The sequence below is a fragment of the Cydia pomonella genome, chromosome 10 (assembly GCF_033807575.1).
Source record: "Cydia pomonella isolate Wapato2018A chromosome 10, ilCydPomo1, whole genome shotgun sequence".
NCBI classification, from domain to species: domain Eukaryota; kingdom Metazoa; phylum Arthropoda; class Insecta; order Lepidoptera; family Tortricidae; genus Cydia; species Cydia pomonella.
Window position 1 is genome coordinate 20,854,285 of NC_084712.1, and position 25,023 is coordinate 20,879,307.

General features: G+C 41.5%; 1 protein-coding gene across 1 annotated transcript in view; it reads left to right on the top strand.

The window, feature by feature from the left end:
* LOC133522381 (transcription initiation factor TFIID subunit 1) overlaps positions 1–24,293 on the top strand; it is a 71,353-nt gene extending 47,060 nt beyond the window's left edge. The window contains exons 28-37 of the mRNA XM_061857703.1: positions 2,510–2,654; positions 10,785–10,915; positions 12,185–12,347; positions 12,876–13,018; positions 14,244–14,412; positions 15,109–15,165; positions 16,598–16,684; positions 16,864–16,994; positions 22,188–22,289; positions 23,767–24,293. Coding sequence (XP_061713687.1) covers positions 2,510–2,654; positions 10,785–10,915; positions 12,185–12,347; positions 12,876–13,018; positions 14,244–14,412; positions 15,109–15,165; positions 16,598–16,684; positions 16,864–16,994; positions 22,188–22,289; positions 23,767–23,841 — 1,203 coding nt within the window. The 3' untranslated portion in view covers positions 23,842–24,293. The remainder of the gene's footprint in view (positions 1–2,509; positions 2,655–10,784; positions 10,916–12,184; positions 12,348–12,875; positions 13,019–14,243; positions 14,413–15,108; positions 15,166–16,597; positions 16,685–16,863; positions 16,995–22,187; positions 22,290–23,766) is intronic.
* The last annotated feature ends 730 nt before the right edge of the window (positions 24,294–25,023 follow it).

Consider the following 25,023-nt stretch of genomic DNA (forward strand, 5'->3'; position numbering starts at 1 on the left):
CGTCATCTACCCGACGTGCAGCCGTTCCTACTACCCGTCAATCCTAAGGTAACTGAACTAAATTATCAAGTCTTGTGACTACTTCGTAAAACGACCGGGCTAGCGTAGGACAGATCCGCTGGTCACTCTGGCCTCGCTGCTGGGGGACATGCTCAGCCACATGCGTCATCTACCCGACGTGCAGCCGTTCCTACTACCCGTCAATCCTAAGGTAACTGAACTAAATTATCAAGTCTTGTGACTACTTCGTAAAACGACCGGGCTAGCGTAGGACAGATCCGCTGGTCACTCTGGCCTCGCTGCTGGAGGACGTGCTCAGCCACATGCGCCATCTACCCGACGTGCAGCCGTTCCTACTACCCGTCAATCCTAAGGTAACTGAACTAAATTATCAAGTCTTGTGACTACTTCGTAAAACGACCGGGCTAGCGTAGGACAGATCCGCTGGTCACTCTGGCCTCGCTGCTGGGGGACATGCTCAGCCACATGCGTCATCTACCCGACGTGCAGCCGTTCCTACTACCCGTCAATCCTAAGGTAACTGAACTAAATTATCAAGTCTTGTGACTACTTCGTAAAACGACCGGGCTAGCGTAGGACAGATCCGCTGGTCACTCTGGCCTCGCTGCTGGGGGACATGCTCAGCCACATGCGTCATCTACCCGACGTGCAGCCGTTCCTACTACCCGTCAATCCTAAGGTAACTGAACTAAATTATCAAGTCTTGTGACTACTTCGTAAAACGACCGGGCTAGCGTAGGACAGATCCGCTGGTCACTCTGGCCTCGCTGCTGGGGGACATGCTCAGCCACATGCGTCATCTACCCGACGTGCAGCCGTTCCTACTACCCGTCAATCCTAAGGTAACTGAACTAAATTATCAAGTCTTGTGACTACTTCGTAAAACGACCGGGCTAGCGTAGGACAGATCCGCTGGTCACTCTGGCCTCGCTGCTGGGGGACATGCTCAGCCACATGCGCCATCTACCCGACGTGCAGCCGTTCCTACTACCCGTCAATCCTAAGGTAACTGAACTAAATTATCAAGTCTTGTGACTACTTCGTAAAACGACCGGGCTAGCGTAGGACAGATCCGCTGGTCACTCTGGCCTCGCTGCTGGGGGACATGCTCAGCCACATGCGTCATCTACCCGACGTGCAGCCGTTCCTACTAACCGTCAATCCTAAGGTAACTGAACTAAATTATCAAGTCTTGTGACTACTTCGTAAAACGACCGGGCTAGCGTAGGACAGATCCGCTGGTCACTCTGGCCTCGCTGCTGGGGGACATGCTCAGCCACATGCGCCATCTACCCGACGTGCAGCCGTTCCTACTACCCGTCAATCCTAAGGTAACTGATCTAAATTATCAAGTCTTGTGACTACTTCGTAAAACGACCGGGCTAGCGTAGGACAGATCCGCTGGTCACTCTGGCCTCGCTGCTGGGGGACATGCTCAGCCACATGCGCCATCTACCCGACGTGCAGCCGTTCCTACTACCCGTCAATCCTAAGGTAACTGATCTAAATTATCGAGTCTTATGACTACTTCCTAAAACGACCGGGCTAGCGTAGGACAGATCCGCTGGTCACTCTGGCCTCGCTGCTGGGGGACATGCTCAGCCACATGCGCCATCTACCCGACGTGCAGCCGTTCCTACTACCCGTCAATCCTAAGGTAACTGATCTAAATTATCGAGTCTTATGACTACTTCCTAAAACGACCGGGCTAGCGTAGGACAGATCCGCTGGTCACTCTGGCCTCGCTGCTGGAGGACGTGCTCAGCCACATGCGCCATCTACCCGACGTGCAACCGTTCTTACTACCCGTCAATCCTAAGGTAACTTTCATTTTCAAAGCCTTTTCTGGTCGTTATAAGCGAACGAGTCTTGTGACTACTTCTTAAAACGAGCGGCCGAACGAAGGACAGATCCGCTGGTCACTCTGGCCTCGCTGCTGGAGGACGTGCTCAGCCACATGCGCCATCTACCCGACGTGCAACCGTTCTTACTACCCGTCAATCCTAAGGTAACTTTCATTTTCAAAGCCTTTTCTGGTCGTTATAAGCGAACGAGTCTTGTGACTACTTCTTAAAACGAGCGGCCGAACGAAGGACAGATCCGCTGGTCACTCTCTCGTCGCTGTTACAAGACTATAGGGACCGTGCGCGTTGGAGGGTCTGCCATCTTGTGGCCTGAATCGGAACCATAAACATGTACATTTACACGTCACGTGTTTTCTTGTGCATAGTAGGTTCTGCCATCTTGTGGGCTACATCGGAACAATAAACATCACATTTACGCCTCGCGCAAAAAATCTGACTGCTCCTGTGCTGCCTCCTACAGTTCATGCACGCTCCCTATACATATTACGAATGAAGAACGACAGGAACAAAAATATACTCTATTTTACATCTTGCGACGAACGATATGCTATCAAGTAAATATTCACACCTTTTACCAAAATATATTGCGAAGTATAATAACAAAACTTTCCTAATTTGTCCAGCTGGTAGCGGATTACTACCATATCGTGTCTCGCCCGATGGACCTGCAGACTATCCGCGATAACCTTCGCCAGAAGCACTACCATAGCCGAGAGGATTTCCTTGCTGACGTCAACCAGATCGTCGAGAATTCGACCTTGTACAACGGTAATACGTCTCACTTTACAATGTGATATATATATATATATATATATTTTTTTAGTTGGTAGGGGACTATAGTAGTGATCGAAATGACGACTGAGATCATATTACCATCTCTTTTACTCGTGCTATGACTATGCAAGTGTGAATTAGAAGGATTACGACCCCGGTCGTCAATTTGGTTTGCAAATAATGTACCACAACTTTGTTTTTCGCTGACTGCTCCTACACTACCTACTTTAGATTAGAACATATTATTATTAAGGTAGGGTCGGGTCTGTTAACACATTTCTTATTACTACTTACCTACTTACTTACTCCGTTGGCTCAGCGACCCAAAATGAGACTTGGCCTCCGACACAAGACAGCGCCACTTTTCTCGGTCCTGTACCGCGTACCTGGGTCTTTTCTTATTATTACATTATTTTTCTCATAACCGCTCCGTAACACTGTTTGCCCTCCCTCCCCTTTGGTGATATTTGGTGAGGTTCTTGGCTATACCCCCTCTCCCCCAACGTGATCTGTCGTGATTTTTTCGCCCCCCCTTATCGAACCTCGCGTGATTTGTGCACAAGCCCTTATTATTGCGTGCGAAATCTTAGGATCATCTATTACCTGTACCTCATGGTTTGTGCTGTATCTCACGACTCCATAATATGGAGCTGTGTCAAAAATTGTCTGTCTCGCTCTTAAACCACTCTGTCACGCGTATATTTGTGTCTTTTATCAAATGGCTATTAATAAAAAGTTTCTACAATCTAAATGAATATTTTATGGGTATAAATAGTATTGTTGTTAATGTTTTAGTATATTTGACTAGTTTTAAGTTTATTATTGTACGTCCGAAATCGGCAAGCTGTTGGACTTTATTTTACCCACAACCTTCGAGCAACACTGGGAAGGGAGACGGCATTCATACTATTTCCCCTCTGCCGAAGCATAGGTACAACTGTACCTATGGCGGTGCAAGTTGTGACTCGTCCGTACACAAAGCAAGATTTGTCTTTGACGTGTGTCATTTTCTATGTAATTGAGTCTTCATTACAGATTGGATTTTGTATGTAGTAAGTGAGAAGTGCGACTGTGTGCACGTTTCCCCCCTACAAGAAATGGCAGATTGATTTGTTCGGTAAGATATCGCTTACGCTCTGTCGCAAGCCGGTGTTGCTCGAAGCCCACAACATCTAAATGTACACATTTCTGACAATAAAGGAATTTTATCTTTAAATAAATAAAAACAATCGAGTGGTATTGCATGTATTTTTAGCTTTAAATTATCATTTACTTAAAAAAATATAAAAATAAAAATTCGAATATTAATAATAATCGAAAACGCTGCCTAATTCGTTTGAGCTTTAACAACACAATGTATGGTGGGGTTGTTTCTCATTCATAGGTCTACAAAAAAGTCCGCGATGTTAAATGTCTATCTTTTAAGGATAACTTCGTAACTTCTAGAAAAAGATCACGTAATATGTGGCATTTGCAAAGCTATTTACATGGATATATTATTAACATTTTTTTTAATCTTAACATTTCCGCCCACCAAAAATACACCCGGTATTTTTGAGATTATTAAGCTATCTACAAAATTATTATATCTACTTCACGAAATTATATCTACGAAATTATTATAATCTTTAGAGTTTGTCACACAGTTGAGTTTATTTTGAAATAATTTAACCTAAAATAGGCCCGACCTGAGTGACTCGAAAAGGGTAATTGGTTAATGGTGAAGAGGTAGGGGGCACAGTTTCACAACTGGGCGTTTATATTGACCAGTGGCTGTGCGGATGGTGGCGACACGGCAAATCCCGTCAGTACCGGGATGCAGTTGTACGATACGGCCTAAGGCCCAATTGAGTGGACTACATTGCTCATTAGCAATGAGAACAAGAGTCCCGACCTTTACATGAGGTTGTTTATTAAACCATTTATGGCGTTGTTGTAAAGTGTGCAAATATTCTAAGTGCCACTTACGCCAAAAATCCTGATGGATTTTTTGGAGTAATTTCCACCTTTGAAGCGGACCTATTTTAACATCAGTTAGATTGCTTTCTGGCAATATTGTGAGGGGCTCCAATGTGAGGAAATGACCAGGGGTCAACACCGAAAGGTCATTAGGGTCTGAACTGACTGGGCACAGAGGCCTTGAGTTCAGCATAGATTCAAGTTGAGTCAAGACCGTGTAAAATTCTTCATATGTCAGACGTTGTAAGCCTATTACACGCGACAGATGAGTCTTTACCGATTTTACTCCAGCTTCGGCTAAGCCAGAGAAATGTGGACTACCTGGCGGGTTGAACACAAATTCTATTTGTTCCCTTTGGGAAGCTTCAGCCATTAAGTCTTTGAGCAGGTTGCTGGCACCTACAAAGTTTCGACCTTGGTCCGATATAATTCTCGAGCAACGACCGCGTCGAGAGATGAACCGGCGCAGGGCTGCCAAATAAGCCTCTGATGTAAGCTCAGAGACGAGTTCAAAGTGAATTGCCTTAGTGGCAGTACACACGAAAACACAAATATATGCCTTGTAAGATTTGCTGCCTCTTGCCCTACCCAACGAAACATTGAAAGGGCCAGCATAATCGACTGCAGCAGACGAGAAGGGTTTCAACTGGCTTATACGAAATGACGGTAGGTCTCCCATGAGAGGGGGTGGGGCCATTTGTGGGCGCACCCGAAAGCATCTGAGACATGACGAGACGACAGAATAAATCGCACGCTTGGGCGAAAGGATCCAAAAGTCCTGGGCAAGAAGGTTGTGCAGGGTTTGTAGCCCCGGGTGGGAAAACCTGCGGTGATATTCCTCGATCACCAATGCCGTGAGCCGATGTTCACGAGGCAACAACATGGGGTGCTTCCTCTCATAGTCGAGCGTGTGGTTATGGGTTAACCGTCCGCCCACCCTCAACAAACCCTCTTCGTCAATGAATGGATTCAATTTCCGAAGAGGCTTGTGAAGTGAGTTAGTTGAACCCTTTTGGATAAGACGAATTTCAGTCGAAAAGACATGCTCCTGGACATGCCTTACGAGAAATCGTATCACCGAATTGATTTCACACGTCGACAGAGTGTGTGTCGAGGTTCTCGATGCGGGGTTCTTCAAATTATGAAGATAACGAAAGCAATATGCTAATATATTAACGATACGACGAAACGATGAATATTTCGACAAAATTTGTTCGATAAAATCCGAATTTAGGGCACTGAACAATGTCAAGACCTTTTCCTCTTCGAATGCAGCCCCATCACTTTGAGAGAGACGCCTTGGCCAATCCTCTTCAGGACAAGACAACCATGCAGGTCCCGCCCACCATGACTTGCACTGCAATAAAACAGCGGGAAGTAACCCACGAGATCCGTGATCCGCCGGATTATCACCAGTAGAAACATGGTGCCAACAATCGGGAGCAATTTGCTCTTGAATCGCCGCAGTCCGGTTAGCGACAAATGTTTTCCATCGCGATGGGCATGATCGAATCCATGTCAAAACCACGGTTGAGTCTGACCAAGCATATGTTTTAGCATCATAATGGAAGTCCTTCAACGCATGACGAACTGACGCTACGAGGTCCGCCAACAACACTGCCGCCAATAATTCCAATCGAGCAATGGACAGCCGACGGAGCGGAGAGACTTTACTTTTTGCACAACAAAGACGAACGATAATTTCTTCGTCATCGTTAACCATGCGAAAAAAAACGATTGCGCAATATCCTCGTTCCGAGGCATCACAAAAGCCATGTATTTGAATGTCATGGGACAAAACCATTCGACGAGGTATGGACAGTGAGCTCAAACACGACAGCTGAGATTTTAATTTGAGCCACTCTTCAGCGATAGGTTCAGGGACATCCTCATCCCAGTGGAGACCGGAAGACCACAAGAGCTGCATCAAATATTTCGCAAGGAAGACCACTGGCGACAGGAAACCTAAAGGATCAAAGATCCGAGCGATCTCTGATAGAATTGACCGTTTAGTGCAACGACACTCTACGTTAGAGGTTTTAAATGAAAATGTGTCAGATTTAGGTTGCCACAGCAAACCTAAAATCTTTAATGAGACGTCATGAACGTCCTCGAAATTACGAAAATGTTCCGAGTATAAATCGGAATCCGACAAATCTACAAGGAACCCCTGATCGTTGGAAGTCCATTTTCTTAAATGCAGACGAGCAGAAGTTAAGATTTTAATTAACTCGTCACGAATAAGTATCGCATTCTCTACCGAATCTGCGCCTGACACGATGTCATCGACATAGGTGTCCCTGTTGAGAACTGCAGCACCCAAAGGAGCGGTATCGATAAACTCCTGCGCAAGTTTCGAGATACACCACAATGCTTGGTAGGGCGCGCATGACACGCCGTAAGTGACTGTAAGCAAACGAAAGTCCTTAACAGGTTCAGAGGGAGATGGCCGCCAAAGTATGCGTTGATAATCGCAGTCTTGCTTATCAACCAAAAACTGGCGGTACATTTGTTTGATGTCCCCAGTGAACACGACAGCATGCCAACGAAACCGAATTAATAAATCGAAAATATTCTTTTGCAACTTTGGGCCTGGCAGAAGAGTGTCATTGAGAGACTTTCCATGACCATCCTTGGCACTTGCGTCATACACGGTCCTCAAAGGGGTAGAAACCGAATCAGGGCGTAAAATTCCGTGGTGGGGAATGTAGTAAAAGGCGCCTTCATACGACGAAGGGGCCTTAACCTCCTCCATATGACCGTTTTCCAAATAGTCATCCATAAAGTTGACATACGCTGTCCTAAAATCAGAGTTCATATTAAACTTCTTTTCTAAATGTAGAAGTCGCTTAAGTGCGATTTCCCGAGAATTAGAAAACCGGGGCCGATCCTGAAGGCCATCGAAAGTTAATGGGACCACCATTCTTCCTTCGGGATTCCGACAATATTTTGCACCCATAAGGTTTTCACACGACAAATCATCTTTTGCCAAAGTAACAGCATTTGGGCTAACGACATTTTCTACTTCCCAAAACTTCTTGATACTATTGTCCAAAGATACAGACGAAACGAGAAGACACTCCTTGTAATTTCTCAAGGAGCTGTCACCTAATCGACACGATAAATTGTTATTAGGTATAACAGTACTAGGACTTACGACATTTCTTATGTCCCAGGACTGCTTACTGTTCTCTCTTACAGAGAGCGACGAAACGAGATAACAATCCTTGCTGGTTTCAGAAGGATTATTGCGAGAACGACAACGAGAATGTTTAATATCAATACCACAGTCACCCATCACTAGCCAACCAAAGATAGAGTTGACCGCTGCGGGTTGACCTTCCTCACCCTTCAATAAACCAGGTTGAAGGGATGAGACCATAAGACCCACATTAATTAAAATATCGATAGGTCCTGGCTGACAATATTGAGGATCCGCAAGGTCCAGATCCTTTAGATGAGTCCATGCTGAAGTATCCAATTGATCATATGGCATATCTGGACAAATCTTTGATAGCACAAAGGCTTCAAATGAAAATTTATTATTTCCTTTTGAAGGAAATATTTCACACACAACAGACCCGAGTGGAGCTGTTGATATGCTTTCGATACCATTGACAGATTGGTGACACTTGGTTATCGATAACCCAAGCCGGTCTGCACACCACTTGGTTATAAAGTTGCAAGCCGAGGCACAATCAAAAAGAATCCGAACGGGCACCAACTGTCCCGTGCAATCCCTAATGCGAGCAACAGCAGTAGAAAAAACTACTGGAGTGTCATGAGTATGCACTGATAATGTTGTCAACTGAGAAGTGGACTTTGACCCTTGACCACCTTCATCAATTTTTTCAAAATGAAGCAATGAGTGGTGTTGATAACTACATTTATCACAGCGAAGAGTTGACCTACAATTCTTCATACTATGGGATGGCTTTAGGCACACAATACAAAGTTTATTTTCTTTCACCTTGTAAAATCTGTCAGTTGGCTTTAATTCTAAAAAACTGGGACATTTTTCCAGCTCATGGCCCGCAACTGCACACATTGGACAATTTAACACAGATGCTGAAGGCACCATAAGTGAAGATTTATTTTTATTAACACTAGCGACAGGTTTACTATTCACCGCAGGCACTTTTAATTTACTGTTAGAGTTTTCGAGGGCTTGACCTCGTTTTTCAATAAATGATTGCAAATCTTCAAACTTTGGAATGTCTACATTTGTTTCCAGTTGTAACTCAAAGGCCTCGCGGGTATTAATATCTAATTTGGACCACAGCAGATAAAATAACATAAAGTTTTTATCAGGTAATTCAAATTTGGATAAAATATCTAGATTTTCACTAAATGTTCGAACTACTCTGTCAATGTCATATTTATTTTTCATAGGTTCTAGGTTTAATAATTTCTCATAATATACTATGGCAATTTGTCGTTTCTTATCATAGTGCTTGACTAAAGTTTGATAAGCGTTTTCATAATTATCATCGGACAAGGGAAACCCCTTTATTAAATCATAAGCATGACCTTGACAGCTTGTTAATAAATAATGCATTTTTTCTACCTGTGGTATGTTACGCCGATGAATAAGTGAATCGAATAAGTCACGAAATGCCACCCAACTTTCAAGTTTCCCGTCAAACGGTTTAATTGTAATTTTAGGTAGATGTGCGAGCGTTAGTGGTGATGTGACTTCCACTGGTTTAGCGCCACTTGACGACTGTGAACGTAACCTAGTTTGTACCGCTTTCAACTTGACTTCAAAATCTCGTGTTATCGCACACTCCGACTGCCTCTGGGCAGGGCTTAGGCTGGCTAACATTTTGATTTGAGCTTTGTGAAACTCCTTCGATATATCCAGCAAGTCTTGTTCCACATATCCTAGCAAATTTGAAGCTTCTATATGCTCCAGCCTAAAAACTGCGTAATCCCGCGCTACACGCGACATATCGGCAATTCCCTTTTCATCGTCACTCATTTTTCGAACAGAAACTACGCGAAATAATCAAAATAAGAAATATTTAAACTTAAACTCAATATTTTCGAGATACAACAAAAAAAATACGAAACGTCAAATGTCACTGTCACTTCACTAGTCTATGGTGCGTTCCAATTCACTCAACGCACTAAATCTGTGAAAACGAAATATGAATCTGTGGAATACACGGACACGAAAGAAATTTATAATTTTATAAGCTTACCCTCAATTTTTGGTGGAAACACGAAACGAAAGATTTTACACCAAATTAATGTGGATTTGCTTTTAAAAACGACAAACGAAATATCCACAGGCTCTTTACAAGCTCCGGGTCGTGGGACCAAATAATAAATGTGCGATTTCGAAACAGTGGACTGTAAATTTTGGGGGGATTCAATCGAAAATAAATATTACAAGAATGCAATTCTACAAAATAATGCTTTAATTGCCTTGAAATTCAGATTTTAGGCACTAACCTGGGTTTAGAGGGGTCGTCAGCTCCTCTTTCAGGCGGCGAGGGCCCCGGAGACCAGCTCGTGCACTTACCAGACCTCTAAGGTTACCTGCACGCCTGAATATACCGCAACTCCAGCGTCCCTCCGTCCGATCTCAAGGCACAAAACTTAATTTTTCAATAATTTCAAGCACGATTACTCCGATTTACCGAGATAACTAACGAAAGCCAGCAAATAGGCAGCTTTTGGTGCGAAACTTATAGAGAGCAAATGTGACACACGGTTTCCAAAAAGCGAATGAACGAAATAGTGTTGCCACAACGATAATTTTTTTTTTTTTTTTTTAATCTTAACAATTAACAATTATCAAAATAAATACGTTAGTTATATTAAGCATTTCATACAGCTTACAATGGTCCCTTACACCATACAATTTAAACGAATATTTCAGGAGTAATCGTAAATCAATGTTTCATTTCGAGCCATATAATTGTACGAAATGTTAAAGACGCTATCCGCAGTTAGTTCAAATTTTTACCACCTTATGCGCTGGGATCGCTTTACTTACCCCCACCATGCACTTCGCACGGTCCCAATACTTCTTCAATTCAATTTTATTCGCTCTTTAGCGATAAAGCCGCCTGTTGTTTACCTCTATGGTCATGTGTTTCCATGTACTTGTTCTGAGGTCGTGATTTGTATTGTATTGTATTGTATTTTTGTCTTTAGGTGCGACAAGTAGTCTGACGGTGGCTGCACAGCGAATGCTGCAGCGATGCGTAGAGAAACTGGCAGAGAAAGAGGAACAGCTGATGAAGTTGGAGAAACAAATTAATCCGCTGCTGGATGACAATGATCAGGTAATATTTAAACTAATCATGTGTCTTGGCAATTCTAAAACTGAAAAAAACCGGCCACGAGCATGTAGGGCCATGCTCAGTGTAGGGTTCCGTAGCTCGTCGCCATCAGATATATCGGAGCGGCCGAGGTGGTCAAAAATATGTGAACACGCACCTAACGCCTTGACAATAGAGGCGTGTTCAGATGTTTTCGAGCACCTCGGCCGCTCCGGTATATCTGATGATGACTGTACGTCAAAATAGTTTTTTTGCAAAAACTCACAAACGGCTCAACCGATCAGATTAGGTATAGTAATCCTTGAAACTCTTTACATAGCTTTACTCTCACGATTTTTTTCATATTTTTTTGGACCCATGGTTCAAAAGTTAGAGGGGCGGGGCATAATTTCTTTTTCGTTTTGATCGGTTATTTTCGAAAATATTACGTTTTTCAAAAAGTGGGTCTTGAAGACCTATAGAGACAGACCACAGAACAGAATAAGTTATAGTACTGCCGTACAGAAAATAAACTTCCTACTAAACCGAAGTCTGACAGCGATTCAAGGACGAATCAAGCTGGAATACTATTTGACGTTAGATGTCGACTACGAAACAAATCGCGTTCTGGTAAGAATACTGATGTATGGAGTTACCACTCTTTCTTTACTTATATTTATATATGATAGAACTACACTTTAAAAAACCGCCCACCGAGGGTTCCTTACTTTTTAGTATTTGTTGTTATAGCGGCAACAGAAATACATCATCTGTGAAAATTTCAACGGTCACGTTTCTATCACGGTTCATGAGATACAGCCTTGTGACAGACGGACGGACGGACGGACGGACAGCGGAGTCTTAGTAATAGGGTCCCGTTTTGGTACGGAACCCTAAAAAAGACAGGACCGTTTAATGGTGACTTTGATAATTATATCATAAATAGAAATGAATTGAAAAATTTATCATACATAGAAATAAATATGATTTTCTACTTTATGGGGTGACCCGTCAAAAAAAAGGTACATACTAACATGGCAAGTTAAAAAAAAAGCTTATAAAAATCTAGATCAGCATCAGTCTGTCTGTTATCGTGCCTCAATGCCTCAGTAGGGCTAAGATGGTCGGCTCTTTATCATTTGTCACCATGGCTGTCACGTTCTAACAAGTATGTAAGTGCGACAGTGACAGGCATAGTGACAAGTGATAAAAATGCAACCATGCTGCCACCGCAGATCAGTATACTCAGATGAACATTTTTGGTTTAGTGGTTAATATTTTTTCTTGTCATAGGTGGCGCTGTCGTTCATTCTCGAGAACTTGCTCACAACCAAGCTGAAGGTGATGCCCGAGGCCTGGCCGTTCCTCAAGCCAGTTAACAAGAAACAAGTCAAGGACTACTATAACGTCATCAAGAAGCCTATTGATATGGAAACTATGGGGAAGAAGATACAAGGTTAGTGTTTCATGCACGTTATCGTAATACTAGACTCTCTTATGTTTGTTTACTTTTTATATAAATACCTAAAGATACAGATTATAGTGCCTATGCCAAATCTTGGGATTAGTTGTCAAGCGGACCCCAGGCTCCCATGAGCCGTGGCAAAATGCCGGGACAACGCGAGGAAGAAGGATTGTATAATAATTTTCACTGTTCGACTAGATATTAAATTAAATTAAATTTCCGTTTATTTCAGGCCGGGGCCCATAAAGAAAAATGTTAGTTACAATTCCTTAGATTATGTTAGCACCTACTCGTATACAAAAAGTAATTACAATGAAATTATTAATAATTAAAAATTAGAATAGATAATACATAACAATAATAATAATATTCCACAATAACCAAATAAATAGAAATAATCAAATTAATAATTCAAAATATAATACATAATTTTTACACAAGGCATATTGATATTGCAATTTTTTTTTTCGGTATTGGTCTTGTCGTTAATTAGATATCTACGGTGTGTTTTATCCACAGCTCATAAATACCACAGCCGCGCGGAGTTCCTGCGCGACATTCAACTTATTGTGGACAACTGCAAGGCCTACAACGGACTCAACTCGCAGTTCACGAGGCAGGCTGAGGCCATTTTGAAGGTTACGCAAGAAGCGCTTGAGCAGGTCGGTGTTTTGTGGTTGTATTATCTATAGTAATACCTTTACTTTGTTCGTCTTTAAACTCCTACACAAGACCTTGTGAAGGATAAGTTAAAATCGAACTTACAAGATTTGATTCAAGTAGAAATACTTGACAATAATCGCTATAAAAATATCAATAAATAAATAAATATTATAGGACATTATTACACATATTGACTAAGCCCGACAGTAAGCCCAATAATTCTTGTGTTGAGGGTACTTAGACAACGATATATATAATATATGAATATATATATAAATACTTAGATACATAGAAAACACCCATGACTCAGGAACAAATATCCATGCTCATCACACGAATAAATGCCTTTACCAGGATTTGAACCCGGGACCATTGGCTTCGTAGTCAGGGTCACTACCCACTAGGCCAAACCGGTCGTCAAAATATATGGATTGAAGCTATACTCTGTATCTTTAGGTATTTAAATAAAAGTAAACAAAATCTACCCTCAAATGGCTCCCTAAGGCAGTTGAGCGTAGATGAAAACATTACATGATCATGGAGATCATAACGTAGGTTAAAGTCAGGTCGTTCAGTGACAGATCCAGGCGGTTTTGTATTTGATTGGTTGAACATTATAGTTTTTTATGCAACAGTTGTATAAGAAGGGTCAAAAAAGGCGAGTGGCGTGAGTTACAATGTGTGCCGGAGCCGAAGGCGTAGGCGAACGGCTAAGATTTTCACACAAAAATAGAAATAAAAAGCAAGTTTTTTTGTGAGTTCCCCATACTTAGAGAACTGAAACTCAAAATTATTTACCAATCCGTGTGGGGTATCTATGGATAGGTCTTCAAAAATGATATTCAGGTTTCTAATATTAGATTTTCCTAAACTGAATAGTTTGTGCGAGAACCATTTCCAAAGTGGTAAAATGTGCCCTGTACCTTCTAAAATAAGAGAATGATAAAACTAAAAAAAATATAATATGATGTACATTACCATCCAAACTTCCACCAGAGATCCAGTAAGTAGTTTTTTTTAATACGTCATAAATGCTACGGAACCCTTCATGGGCGAGTCCGACTCGCACTGGGCCACTTTTTAGTATTTGTTGTTATAGCGGCTATCATGGTTCAAGAGATACAGCCTGGTGACAGACGGACGGACAGCGGAATCTTAGTGATAGGGTCTCGTTTTATCCTTTGGGTACGGAACCCCAAAAAACGCTCATAATTTCCAAAACAGTTCGGCGAGAACGTGAGTCAACTGGAGGCGAACATAGCCCGCGTCCAGCAGAAGATGTTAGAGGAGGCCGAGCAGTCCGACGAGCCCGAGGAGCCGCCGCCGCCCAGCGACGAGAAGCGCGGCCGCGGCCGCCCGAGGAAGTACAAGCCACCCAGCACTTCAGTTGATGGTATAATAATGCTTTTTTTCTCAAACTTGCTATGAAATGATGACATGACTTACGTCAAATTAGGTCCGGAAATACTACATATCAGGTGGCATGAGTGAAGATGATATGTAAAGGAATTTCATACTGCCTTACACACCTAGGACTGTAAAGCAACCTTCTTTTGTTTTTTAACGTCAAATTGTGACACAACGTCTTGGCATCCAACCATCAACTAGCTTCAGTTAGCTTGGTACTGTGATTTGTTGTGCATATTTGTTGCTAAGCAACGGCGGTGTACACCGCTGGTAGAGTGGCGAGCCGAGTAGGTCGCCACAAAACAAATTGACTACAATTTTTTGTTTTAATTGCAAGTTTGAGAAAAGCACTATACATATCTCGGCGAGAAACGGGGTTGCCGGCCGCGTATCTCTATCCAGCTTCGCTACGCTCAGCCGTATATATCTACTTGGCCTGCAACCCTACGTTTCCCGGCCTCTATAGTAATGTACTGTTACACTTAAACGACAACTACATGTTTTTTAGTATTTTTTCCTGCGGCGGCTCGTTAAGTTCTATTTTCATGCTAAATTTCAAGGCTCTAAACACTTAAATACAAATACGTTCATTTCATCTCACTCATAATTTATAATTTCTCATCAATTATAATTTATGAAAATACACGAAGCCTAACAACTTATATTAGTATTTTTTTCTTAGGTGCCACTCCAAGGAAGCGGGGTCGACCAAGGAAAGACCAGAACAGTTTGGAAGAAGGTAGACAACTCAACTTTACTTCATACGATTGCTTATATTCTCATTCTGTTCTTGTCTATTTTACTTAAAATCCTACTGTATGATACTGTATTGGGCTGTACCTTTGCATTAATGTGACATGATTTTACTTCTAAAAAAAACAGTAACCAATATCTAATGACTTGGTATGCTTCCCTGATACATTGCAAATAAACCTGCTTCCTTCAAAAAAGTTTGTACTGTTTGTAATTCGTAAATAAATATAAGAATAATGGTCTCAAAAAGCTGTAAACATTGGATCCTCAGAGCATAGAATTAGTAGAGAGAGGGCAAGCCGCCGTTGGCTGCGTCGCAGTAGTTAGCTCAATGGGCATACACTGCCGCTAGTTCACTGTCAGTTGTTACCGAGTGTGCACGAATGCTGAGATATAGAGAATATTCCGTTTTTACCCAAAATGACGAGTTTTGCTGCGAGCCTGCCCACATCGTAGTGATTTGATTAATTTCCACTCCAATGGAATCACTTTTCACATGTTAATACGATAAATACTATTTATTTCTAATAAAACAACAAATTCAACCTAATATTCCGTCTTTCATGCATACAAACTGTCGCTTGAATCATTTCAACAATATTCAACATATTGCATTACCTACACTGCTGCTGAACAAGTTACATTATTGAAAAGCCAAGTGTTTACGCCGCAATGGAGCGGGTACAAAACGATAAACTCTACGCGAAATTGTCTCATAGTACAGAGGACATACCGGGAACCACATCGCCAACCTTCGTTCATTCGTTCGTCTTTATCACTTGCATATTTGAGCGTGATGCGCGAATGACTTGTGGTTTGACGACCGGTTTGGCCTAGTGGGTAGTGACCCTGCCTACGAAGCTGATGGTCCCGGGTTCAAATCCTGGTAAGGGCATGTATTTGTGTGATGAGCATGGATATTTGTTCCTGAGTCATGGGTGTTTTCTATGTATTTAAGTATTTATAAATATTTATATATTATATATATCGTTGTCTAAGTACCCTCAACACAAGCCTTATTGAGCTTACTGTGGGACTTAGTCAATTTGTGTAATAATGTCCTATAATGTCCTATGTCCTATAATATAATATAAAGAACTTGCGACAGGCGAACTCAATAGAAATCGGCCGGCATGTCCGATCTCCTTATATTCATATATTTATGGTTGCATCACTTATTTTAGACCCTCAGCTCAGTTGATAGAAACTAATGTCTAGCAGGTTATTACAAAATAATGTGTAGCAGTGGCACCCCCTAGGAATGCGTCCAATTTGATGAAACCATACATGCGAGAACATCAGGTTGTTGAACCCACCATCACAAAGGTTAACAGGTAGGCAGGTAATAATAGCAAGTAACAATATCGTTTCTACAAAAGTATTCTTCTATTACTTTATTTTAGTGTCTCTTGACGCAGATCTGCAATACTCGGACAGCGGCAGCTCGGGGCTAGAAGAAGTGGAGACAAACGATGATACCATGGTTCAGCTTTCTGTTCGCCCAGGTGACTATTTTTCATATCTCATTATCTTTTTTTCACTTAAACTTAAAAAAAATCTAGGGCCAAATGCCGCGAGGAAAACGTCGAGAACGTTTGTATGGCGAAATGAACACTAATGGATCCTGTTAAAGTCCTCCAATACCTTGTGTAGTTTTAACATTTTTAAATTGTGATTCCCACAGAAGACGATTCAACAGTAGAGCCGTTCGACACATCGGAGTTCCTTATAAAGCGGGAGCCCGTCGAGCCGCAGCAAGATTTCGTCGACCTCGACCAGCATTCGTCGCAGTATACTTTCCCTACTGTCATCAAGGTATGTTGACAGACGATAGCCGTTCGATACAGAGTTTCTAATAAAGCGAGCCCGTCGAGCCGCAGCAAGACTTCGTCGACCTCGACCAGCATTCGTCGCAGTATACTTTCTCTACTGTCATCAAGGTATGTTGACAGACGATAGCCGTTCGATACAGAGTTCCTAATAAAGCGAGCCCGTCGAGCCGCAGCAAGACTTCGTCGACCTCGACCAGCATTCGTCGCAGTATACTTTCCCTACTGTCATCAAGGTATGTTGACAGACGATAGCCGTTCGATACAGAGTTCCTGATAAAGCGAGCCCGTCGAGCCGCAGCTAGACTTCGTCGACCTCGACCAGCATTCGTCGCAGTATACTTTCCCTACTGTCATCAAGGTATGTTGACAGACGATAGCCGTTCGATACAGAGTTCCTGATAAAGCGAGCCCGTCGAGCCGCAGCTAGACTTCGTCGACCTCGACCAGCATTCGTCGCAGTACACCTTCATCAAGGTATGTTGACGGACGATAGCCATTCGATACAGTTTCTGATAAAGCGAGCCCGTCTAGCCGCAGCAAGACTTCGTCGACCTCGACCAGCATTCGTCGCAGTACACCTTTCATCAAGGTATGTTGACGGACGATAGCCATTCGATACAGAGTTCCTGATAAAGCGCGCCCGTCGAGCCGCAGCAAGACTTCGTCGATCTGTAATGCCTGGGGCACACTAACGGGAAACGCCGTTGATTATCGCGATCGTATGAAAAGTGTCCATTATCGCTATAATCAACGGCGGAATTTTTTTCCACTTTATCTTGATAATTATCTATATCATTTAAGCTACTAGGCGAAGTTTGGTATCGTTCTAGGTGACTTTACGTTACGTTGGCTTACGGAACGCCGTATTTCATGAGCTACAACGGTCACTAATAGACAAAAAGTATCGAAATGAAAGAAGCTACGAAGAGTCACGTGACTCTACAATACACACAACAACAATACACAATAACACAACAATAACAACACAATATTTAACACAATACACAACAACAACAACAATAACATAACAACAATATGACAATATTTAAGTTTCGATTGTCAATTGTTCTCTTGGCTCCCCAAGAGCATAAAGAAATATAAGAAAAGAAAGAGTGGTAAGTCCATACATCAGGATTCTTACCAAGACGCGAATTATTTCGTAGTCGACATCTAGCTAGTACCGCTACTTGACACCAGATGTCACTAGTGTCGCGACTGACGCAAAATGTATTGCAAAAACAATTTACAACTAATATTACAAGCAGGATTTGAAAATAAAGTTCCGGTTAATCCGGTTATAATATTAGCTGAAAATTGTTGAGCGTTAAGAGTTTTCATTCGTCGCGTCATCTATTGTCAACAAGCAGTACTGATAAATTCCGCTATTCGACATCTAGATACGAAATAACTCGGGTTTTGGTAAGAAAGCTGATGTATGGAGTCACCACTCTTTCTTTACTTATATATATATAGTCCTCCATGTCGTATCCGACAACGGCGACCTTTACAATTTCCTCTGATGAGCACGTATATGGCTCGCGAAACCGAACTTGGTCTTAAATGCCCGGTCGCACTGTGCACAATAAAGCTGCCCTTGGTCTATATATGTGTATGCGTAGGACGGCTTAGGTCGAGACTTCCGTTGAAGGCGCTTTTGGTCCAGGTGTTCAAGTCGAGCTTCTTCGAAAGTAGCTACACCTTCTCTTACCTTATTGCGCCATTCTGATCTCTGAACCGCAAGCTCCTCCCAACGCTCTAATGGAATGTCGCAAGCTTTGAGATGACGCTTCAGAACGTCTTTATATCGCAGAAACTAAGTAATAAGGTTTTATATTCTTCCCTTTCCGCCAAAAGTTAAATGAAGTAAATATTTGGCGATTCGTAGAATATTTGTTGATAATAACACCACAGTCGTTTTACCTGGCAAATATTTGGCGTATCTTTGTGTTGGCGCACTCAACAAAAGTGTTACGGAATAATATTTGGCAAATGTTGGGACAAGCAAAGTGCTACTTACGATGTGTTGATTCCTTCGAGCAACACAGGGAAGGGAGACGGCATTCATACTATTTCCCCTCTGCCTAAGCATAGGCACAACTGTGCCTATGGCGGCGCATGTTGTGACTCGTCCGTACACAAAAAGAGATCGACGTGTGCAAGATTTGTCTTTGACGTGTGTCATTTTCTATGTATTTGTGTCGTCATTACAGGTTGGATTTTGTATGTAGTGAGTGAGAAGTGCGACTGTGTGCACGTGCCCACAAAAAATGGCAGAAAGATTTGTACGGTAAGATATCGCTTAGGCCTCCCTTCCGACGTGTCGGAAGCCGGTGTTGCTCGAAGGTTGATTCAGTCACATCGACATAATCTGCAATTGATATAGTTACGTTACGATCTGGAGAATAGTTCTTTTAGTTCGATGATTTAAAGATATAGGCTTAACAATTTTAGAAGAGGCGAACGAAATTTATGATGAATGAATGAAATTACAAAATGAAATATTTAATTGATTTCATATTTGTAATAGTATTTTGTAATGTTTGGTTATTTTTATTGCTTGTAAAAAATTTATATGTAAAAGTGCCCCTTTGTCCTGTTTGCTGAATAAATGTTTGATGTAAAAAATTACGCATCTTCTTAATCTGACGGTTACAAGTTAAAATATAAATAAATAAATATTATTATAGGACATTATTACACAAATTGACTAAGTCCCACAGTAAGCTCAATAAGGCTTGTGTTGAGGGTACTTAGACAACGATATATATAATGTATAAATATTTATAAATACTTAAATACATAGAAAACACCCATGACTCAGGGACAAATATCCATGCTCATCACACGAATAAATGCCCTTACCAGGATTTGAACCCGGGACCATCGGCTTCATAGGCAGGGTCACTACCCACTAGGCCAGACCGGTCGTCAAAGACAAGTTCGAACACATTATCCGTCAGATTAAAAAAATGCGTACAAGCACAATTAAGAATAACTCACGCTAGACCGGGCCGGAGCTTCCGGTGCTTCGTTTTCTATGGTAAGCACCACGTGATCACCGATCAGCCGTCATAGAAAATTACGTGTCGTATATGGAGTGTGGAATTAAGAGGAGTGGCTTCTCTTATGGTAGAACTGTTGCAAAAGTGTCCAGCTGTTAGCTATAAATAATAGTTCCAAATCTCTCCAGAGTAGCGCTAGAATAGCTAAGAACCTAGGCGTTATTGACGGAGTGAATTGCGCTGTCTATGATTTGATTTTTTTGTTCAAGTACTCTAGGTATTGTAGCGCCACCTATTTAAAGTTTTTTGATGACACTTTTTGGTACATGGAGATTTCGTTCCTTATCTCCACCTTCCGTAGTGTCGTACGCTCCGGCCCGGCCCCGGCCCGGTCTTGCGTGAGTCACCCTTTTTAGCATTAACGTGGACCAAACTAACCAACTCCACAATCTACTTAACGATTTATTTTAACTGCCCACTAAGCCCCCATCAACCAACGGCAACATAGACGGCTAAAAGTGGTTAAGGTGCCGTAGTTCAGAGAATATAATAATTCAGCCTATATACGTCCCACTGCTGGGCACAGGCCTCCTCTCATGCGCGAGAGGGCTCGGGCTATAGTCCCCACGCTAGCCCAATGCGGATTGGGGACTTCACATACACCTTTGAATTTCTTCGCAGATGCATGCAGGTTTCCTCACGATGTTTTCCTTCACCGGAAAGCTAGTGGTAAATATCAAATGATATTTCGTACATAAGTTCCGAAAAACTCATTGGTACGAGCCAGGATTTGAACCCGCGACCTCCGGATTGAAAGTCGGACGTCATATCCACTCAGCCACCACCGCTTCAGTTCAGAGAATAGTTATTGAAAAATCGTACAGCTTTTTTGAATCACAATATGGTTGCCAAAAATAATTAGAAATCGAGGCATTTCTCTGGTGACTTCATACTTTCGAAACCTGATTTTTTGACTTTCGCTCAATACGTAAAAATCACGAACATAGGTCTATAACGCACTTTTTTTTTAATTTATGCACAAAAGCTAAAATTTATTAAAGTCGGTTCTAAAACTGCGCACTTTTATTTTCGAGGATTCTCATCGATTACTTAAAATTCAAAAACATGATATACAACCGTCTCGCTCACACTTACGGCCAGTGAGAATGAGAGATGAACACGACCCTACGAACACGCCTTAAGAAAAGATACATATTATTGATTGAGTAAGGTGCGTCAAATCTAAGACAATATCGTGCTTGGACATGTAAACAAAAAAAATATAATTATTTAAAATGGTGTTGTGCTATATTTTGGACACTTACTAGGTATTCCTGTTGTTTATAAGTTTGTATTTTTTTTTAATTTTTTTTTTATAAGTATTCTCTCATACAAAAAGTACTATTACTTATCGCTGTACGTTTCAATGAACGAAACTTATGACTATGGCATTGTTTGTACCTATTCAGTAAAATACTTGAGTTATAAATGTAACCAGTTGTCAATATCAAGTAAATACCAAATTAAAATATTAAATTTTCACTTGTAATAAAAATTTCTTTATTTTTTTCGTACTATAATTGTATACACTAGCTATCTCTGGTAATAAAACAAAAAATCCATTAACCCGCATGTCATATCAATGTGGTTCAGTGAAGGGGACGGACTGAAAATCAGCGCTGCGCAATCAATTTGTAATAAAATGGCTGACGCAGCGTACGCTGAGTCCGTTCCTTTTGCCGCGCATGCCTATTATTATTATTTTTAAGTGAAACATTGTATTTTGTGTGGCAATAAATGGTTTCTTATTCTTATTCTTATTCTTAAACGAGTTGGCGCTGTACAACTCCATACATTTTGCGGTAACTCTGATTGTCATAACCTTTGACAATTCAATGACCGCAAAACATATGCCGCAGGACAGCGCCATCTGTTTTGGATGTCAAACTCAAGGGGTTCGTTTTTTTCTTAGTTTTTACGTCTTTATTACAACCAATTCTCTTTGCTTTAAGGTAGACTCCACGGGTAGCAAGAAATCACTCCTATCTTAATCTGACACTCGAGTAACAACTAAAATCTCCTATCGGGCTCCCCTACCAAAACGTACACTGGGACCTGTAGGGTTATAAGTAAAATGTGTTTTTTTGCATTCTAATGTCATCTGGTGTGTCCAGGAGGAGCCGATCGAGCCCGACATGAACTTGGAGCCGCCTATGATGGAGGGTTCTTCTATGGAACCACAGCAGTTCAAAGAGGAGCCGCCTGAGAACTGGCAGGTTAGTATTGGCAAAGATACATAGGAAGATGTGTAAAATCTAAGACAATTTCGTGCTTCGAATGCCACAGGTTGAAATATGCAGACTCGGGGTATGAATTTCATACTTTTACCAAAGAGAATTTGAAATTCAGGTGGATTGTCAAAGAAAACTTTGTAGCCACAGTAAATTTACTGCCATCTTTCGACACATGATTAAAACTTTGTTGAACGCCATGTGACTTTGATCCTTAATATTTCATTGATACGTGTTAAATTTGTTAAATGTAAAAAAGTGGCGCCATCTAAATAATAGATCAACAGGCCCAAAGTATGGCGACATCGTTTCGAGCCTGTGCCCGGTAAGATGGCGCCACTTCTGATGATAATTTAATTTTGATAGATGTTACTCTTCTATTGCACTCTAAAGGCCAGAGCACACCGGGTGCGTGTGCGTAGAAGTGCACGTACGCTAAAATGTTGGCGCTGTGCACGCAACGCACGCTGTGTGCTGCCTGTCATTGTATTGAATTGTAATACGGGCGGTTTTTCCTCAACTCGATGACTGACGCCTATTTTGCGTGACCTAGGGTTGGCTACTCTTGCCAACACTACTCTTCGAGGAATCCTATCAAACCTTTGATGTTGAATAGGACCTCGGGGAGGTCTCTCGGGTCTCTCTTCTGTCTCCATGCATCCTCGCCATAGGGGACTCTCTGTGACACCTGTTATAAAAAAAAATGTTTGTTAAATAGTCCATGACCTGTTATTATTATTATTATTTCTTTATTTAAGACCATCGGGGATCATTGTGTTAGTAAATCTTATCCAAGTGTTAGAACTATAACTATCTATACATAACTATACTTAATAACTACACTGTACAATTATTTATTACTGCGTGCGTGTATCAAGCAGCAGTTATTCAAATACATGCAATCCAATCTTTTTGCTAACATACTCAGAATGCTGTTGGAGCTGGCCCTCACTCTGCGCACAAGGGATGTCGCTCGCTTGCGCATGGTGGTGTAGAAGCAGTCTACCCGCGCCTCCGCGAACATCCCCGATGCACTACAGAATTTGGGCAGACCCATCAGCACTCTGAAAGCGTTATTATATTGAACACGCAGAGCGCTGTACCGTTTACGAGTATAATCAGCCCACAGATGCTACAGGCAGCCACAGGTTATGACACTGGTAACCATACTCAGTCGAACCTTCCCTGGTTGAAGGAGCGCCCTTGTGAGCTTTCCGTTGATGCCAGGCATGGCTTGTTTGGCCTGTCTGCATCCAGTCGGGTTTCTCCAGTGTTCTGTGTGTAGATGCCTCTCATAAGGATCTAAATTTTAAAGCGCACGTGCACATCTACGTACACGCATTCGGTGTGCACAGGTCTTATATTATTTTAATTTTTTGAAAGGCTTAATGTCTTGGAAATCCTCTAAAGGCTCTGTGCTTGCTTCCATTCAAAATATAATATTTTGAATTTTTTTTTTCAGCCGGATCCCGCGATACAAGATGATCTCCAAGTTACTGACAGCGAAGAAGAAGCCGAAGACGGTTTATGGTTTTAAATTTAAATATAACTTCATTTATTTTCTGGAATCTAAAATACAACTATTATTGACAAATCATTATGTACATAACTTTGTTATTGACCACCGTAAAACCACCCAACTATAGTCCAATACTGCAACTATGGTTCACAAGTTCAAAAGGAAATTAAGTATCTATACCAATGTTCCTTGTGGTTTACTCCTAGTTTTACCTTCCATTTATAAACATACTTTGCCTTGGAACTACAAAAATATAGTAAAATACACACCTGAACGAGAAAAATTGAGTTTATTTGTGGACCATAGTTGGGAGCTTTGGACTATAGTTGGGTGGTTTTACGGCAATGATTTTTATTATGGTAATAAGAATACACGAATAAGTAATGTTTGACATGTAATCTAAGTAACAGTAATGTTACTTTGTGACTCGCGAATATCAGATACTTATACAATAAAATATTATAAAATAATTTTGCTTTGTTTTCTATTCGTAATATTATACTCTGGATCTTTTCTAAAATCTACCCTCAAATGGCTTCTTAACCCTTTAGGCTGACAGTTCAAAAATGACAATCAACTGTCAAAACTTAGCATCACTTTTATGAACGTGTGCTATGGGGTTAATCCTTGTATCAGATGACGTAGTAGATTATACGGGCGCCGCGCTTAGGCCCTCAGGCTGTGAACACCGAAGTTTGCAAAATTGCAGACATGTTTTTCTTTTACTCCAAATAAGACGTAATTAGAGTGATAGAGAAAGATGCCCGCAATCTACGAACTTCGGTGTTCGCGGTAGGGTCTTCAACGGAAACGCTTCGCGCTCGGTCAACTATAATTTCAATCCCATACTAACGAATATGCATATTGCATCCGCCGCTGCTAAATCAGTCTGATGCATCCCTAATCAATCTAAAAGCCGACACGTACAATGGGGATTCATATAGACGATATTTGAAATTGCAATCGCGGTACACAGTGGGAAAGAACCTATCAGTCAGGCATTCTGTTTCGAATTCGCTTAGCCTAACTGAAATACTATTTGGATTATAGGCTAAGTGAGAACAAATAACAAATGTTGCTCACATTTAAGTACCATGATTATTTCAAGTAAGTACACACGTGATCGACAAACAACACAATGAACTCTATTTTCTCGATAAGTAAGTAAGTTAAGTTTGTGTTAAATGTATTACTATAAAG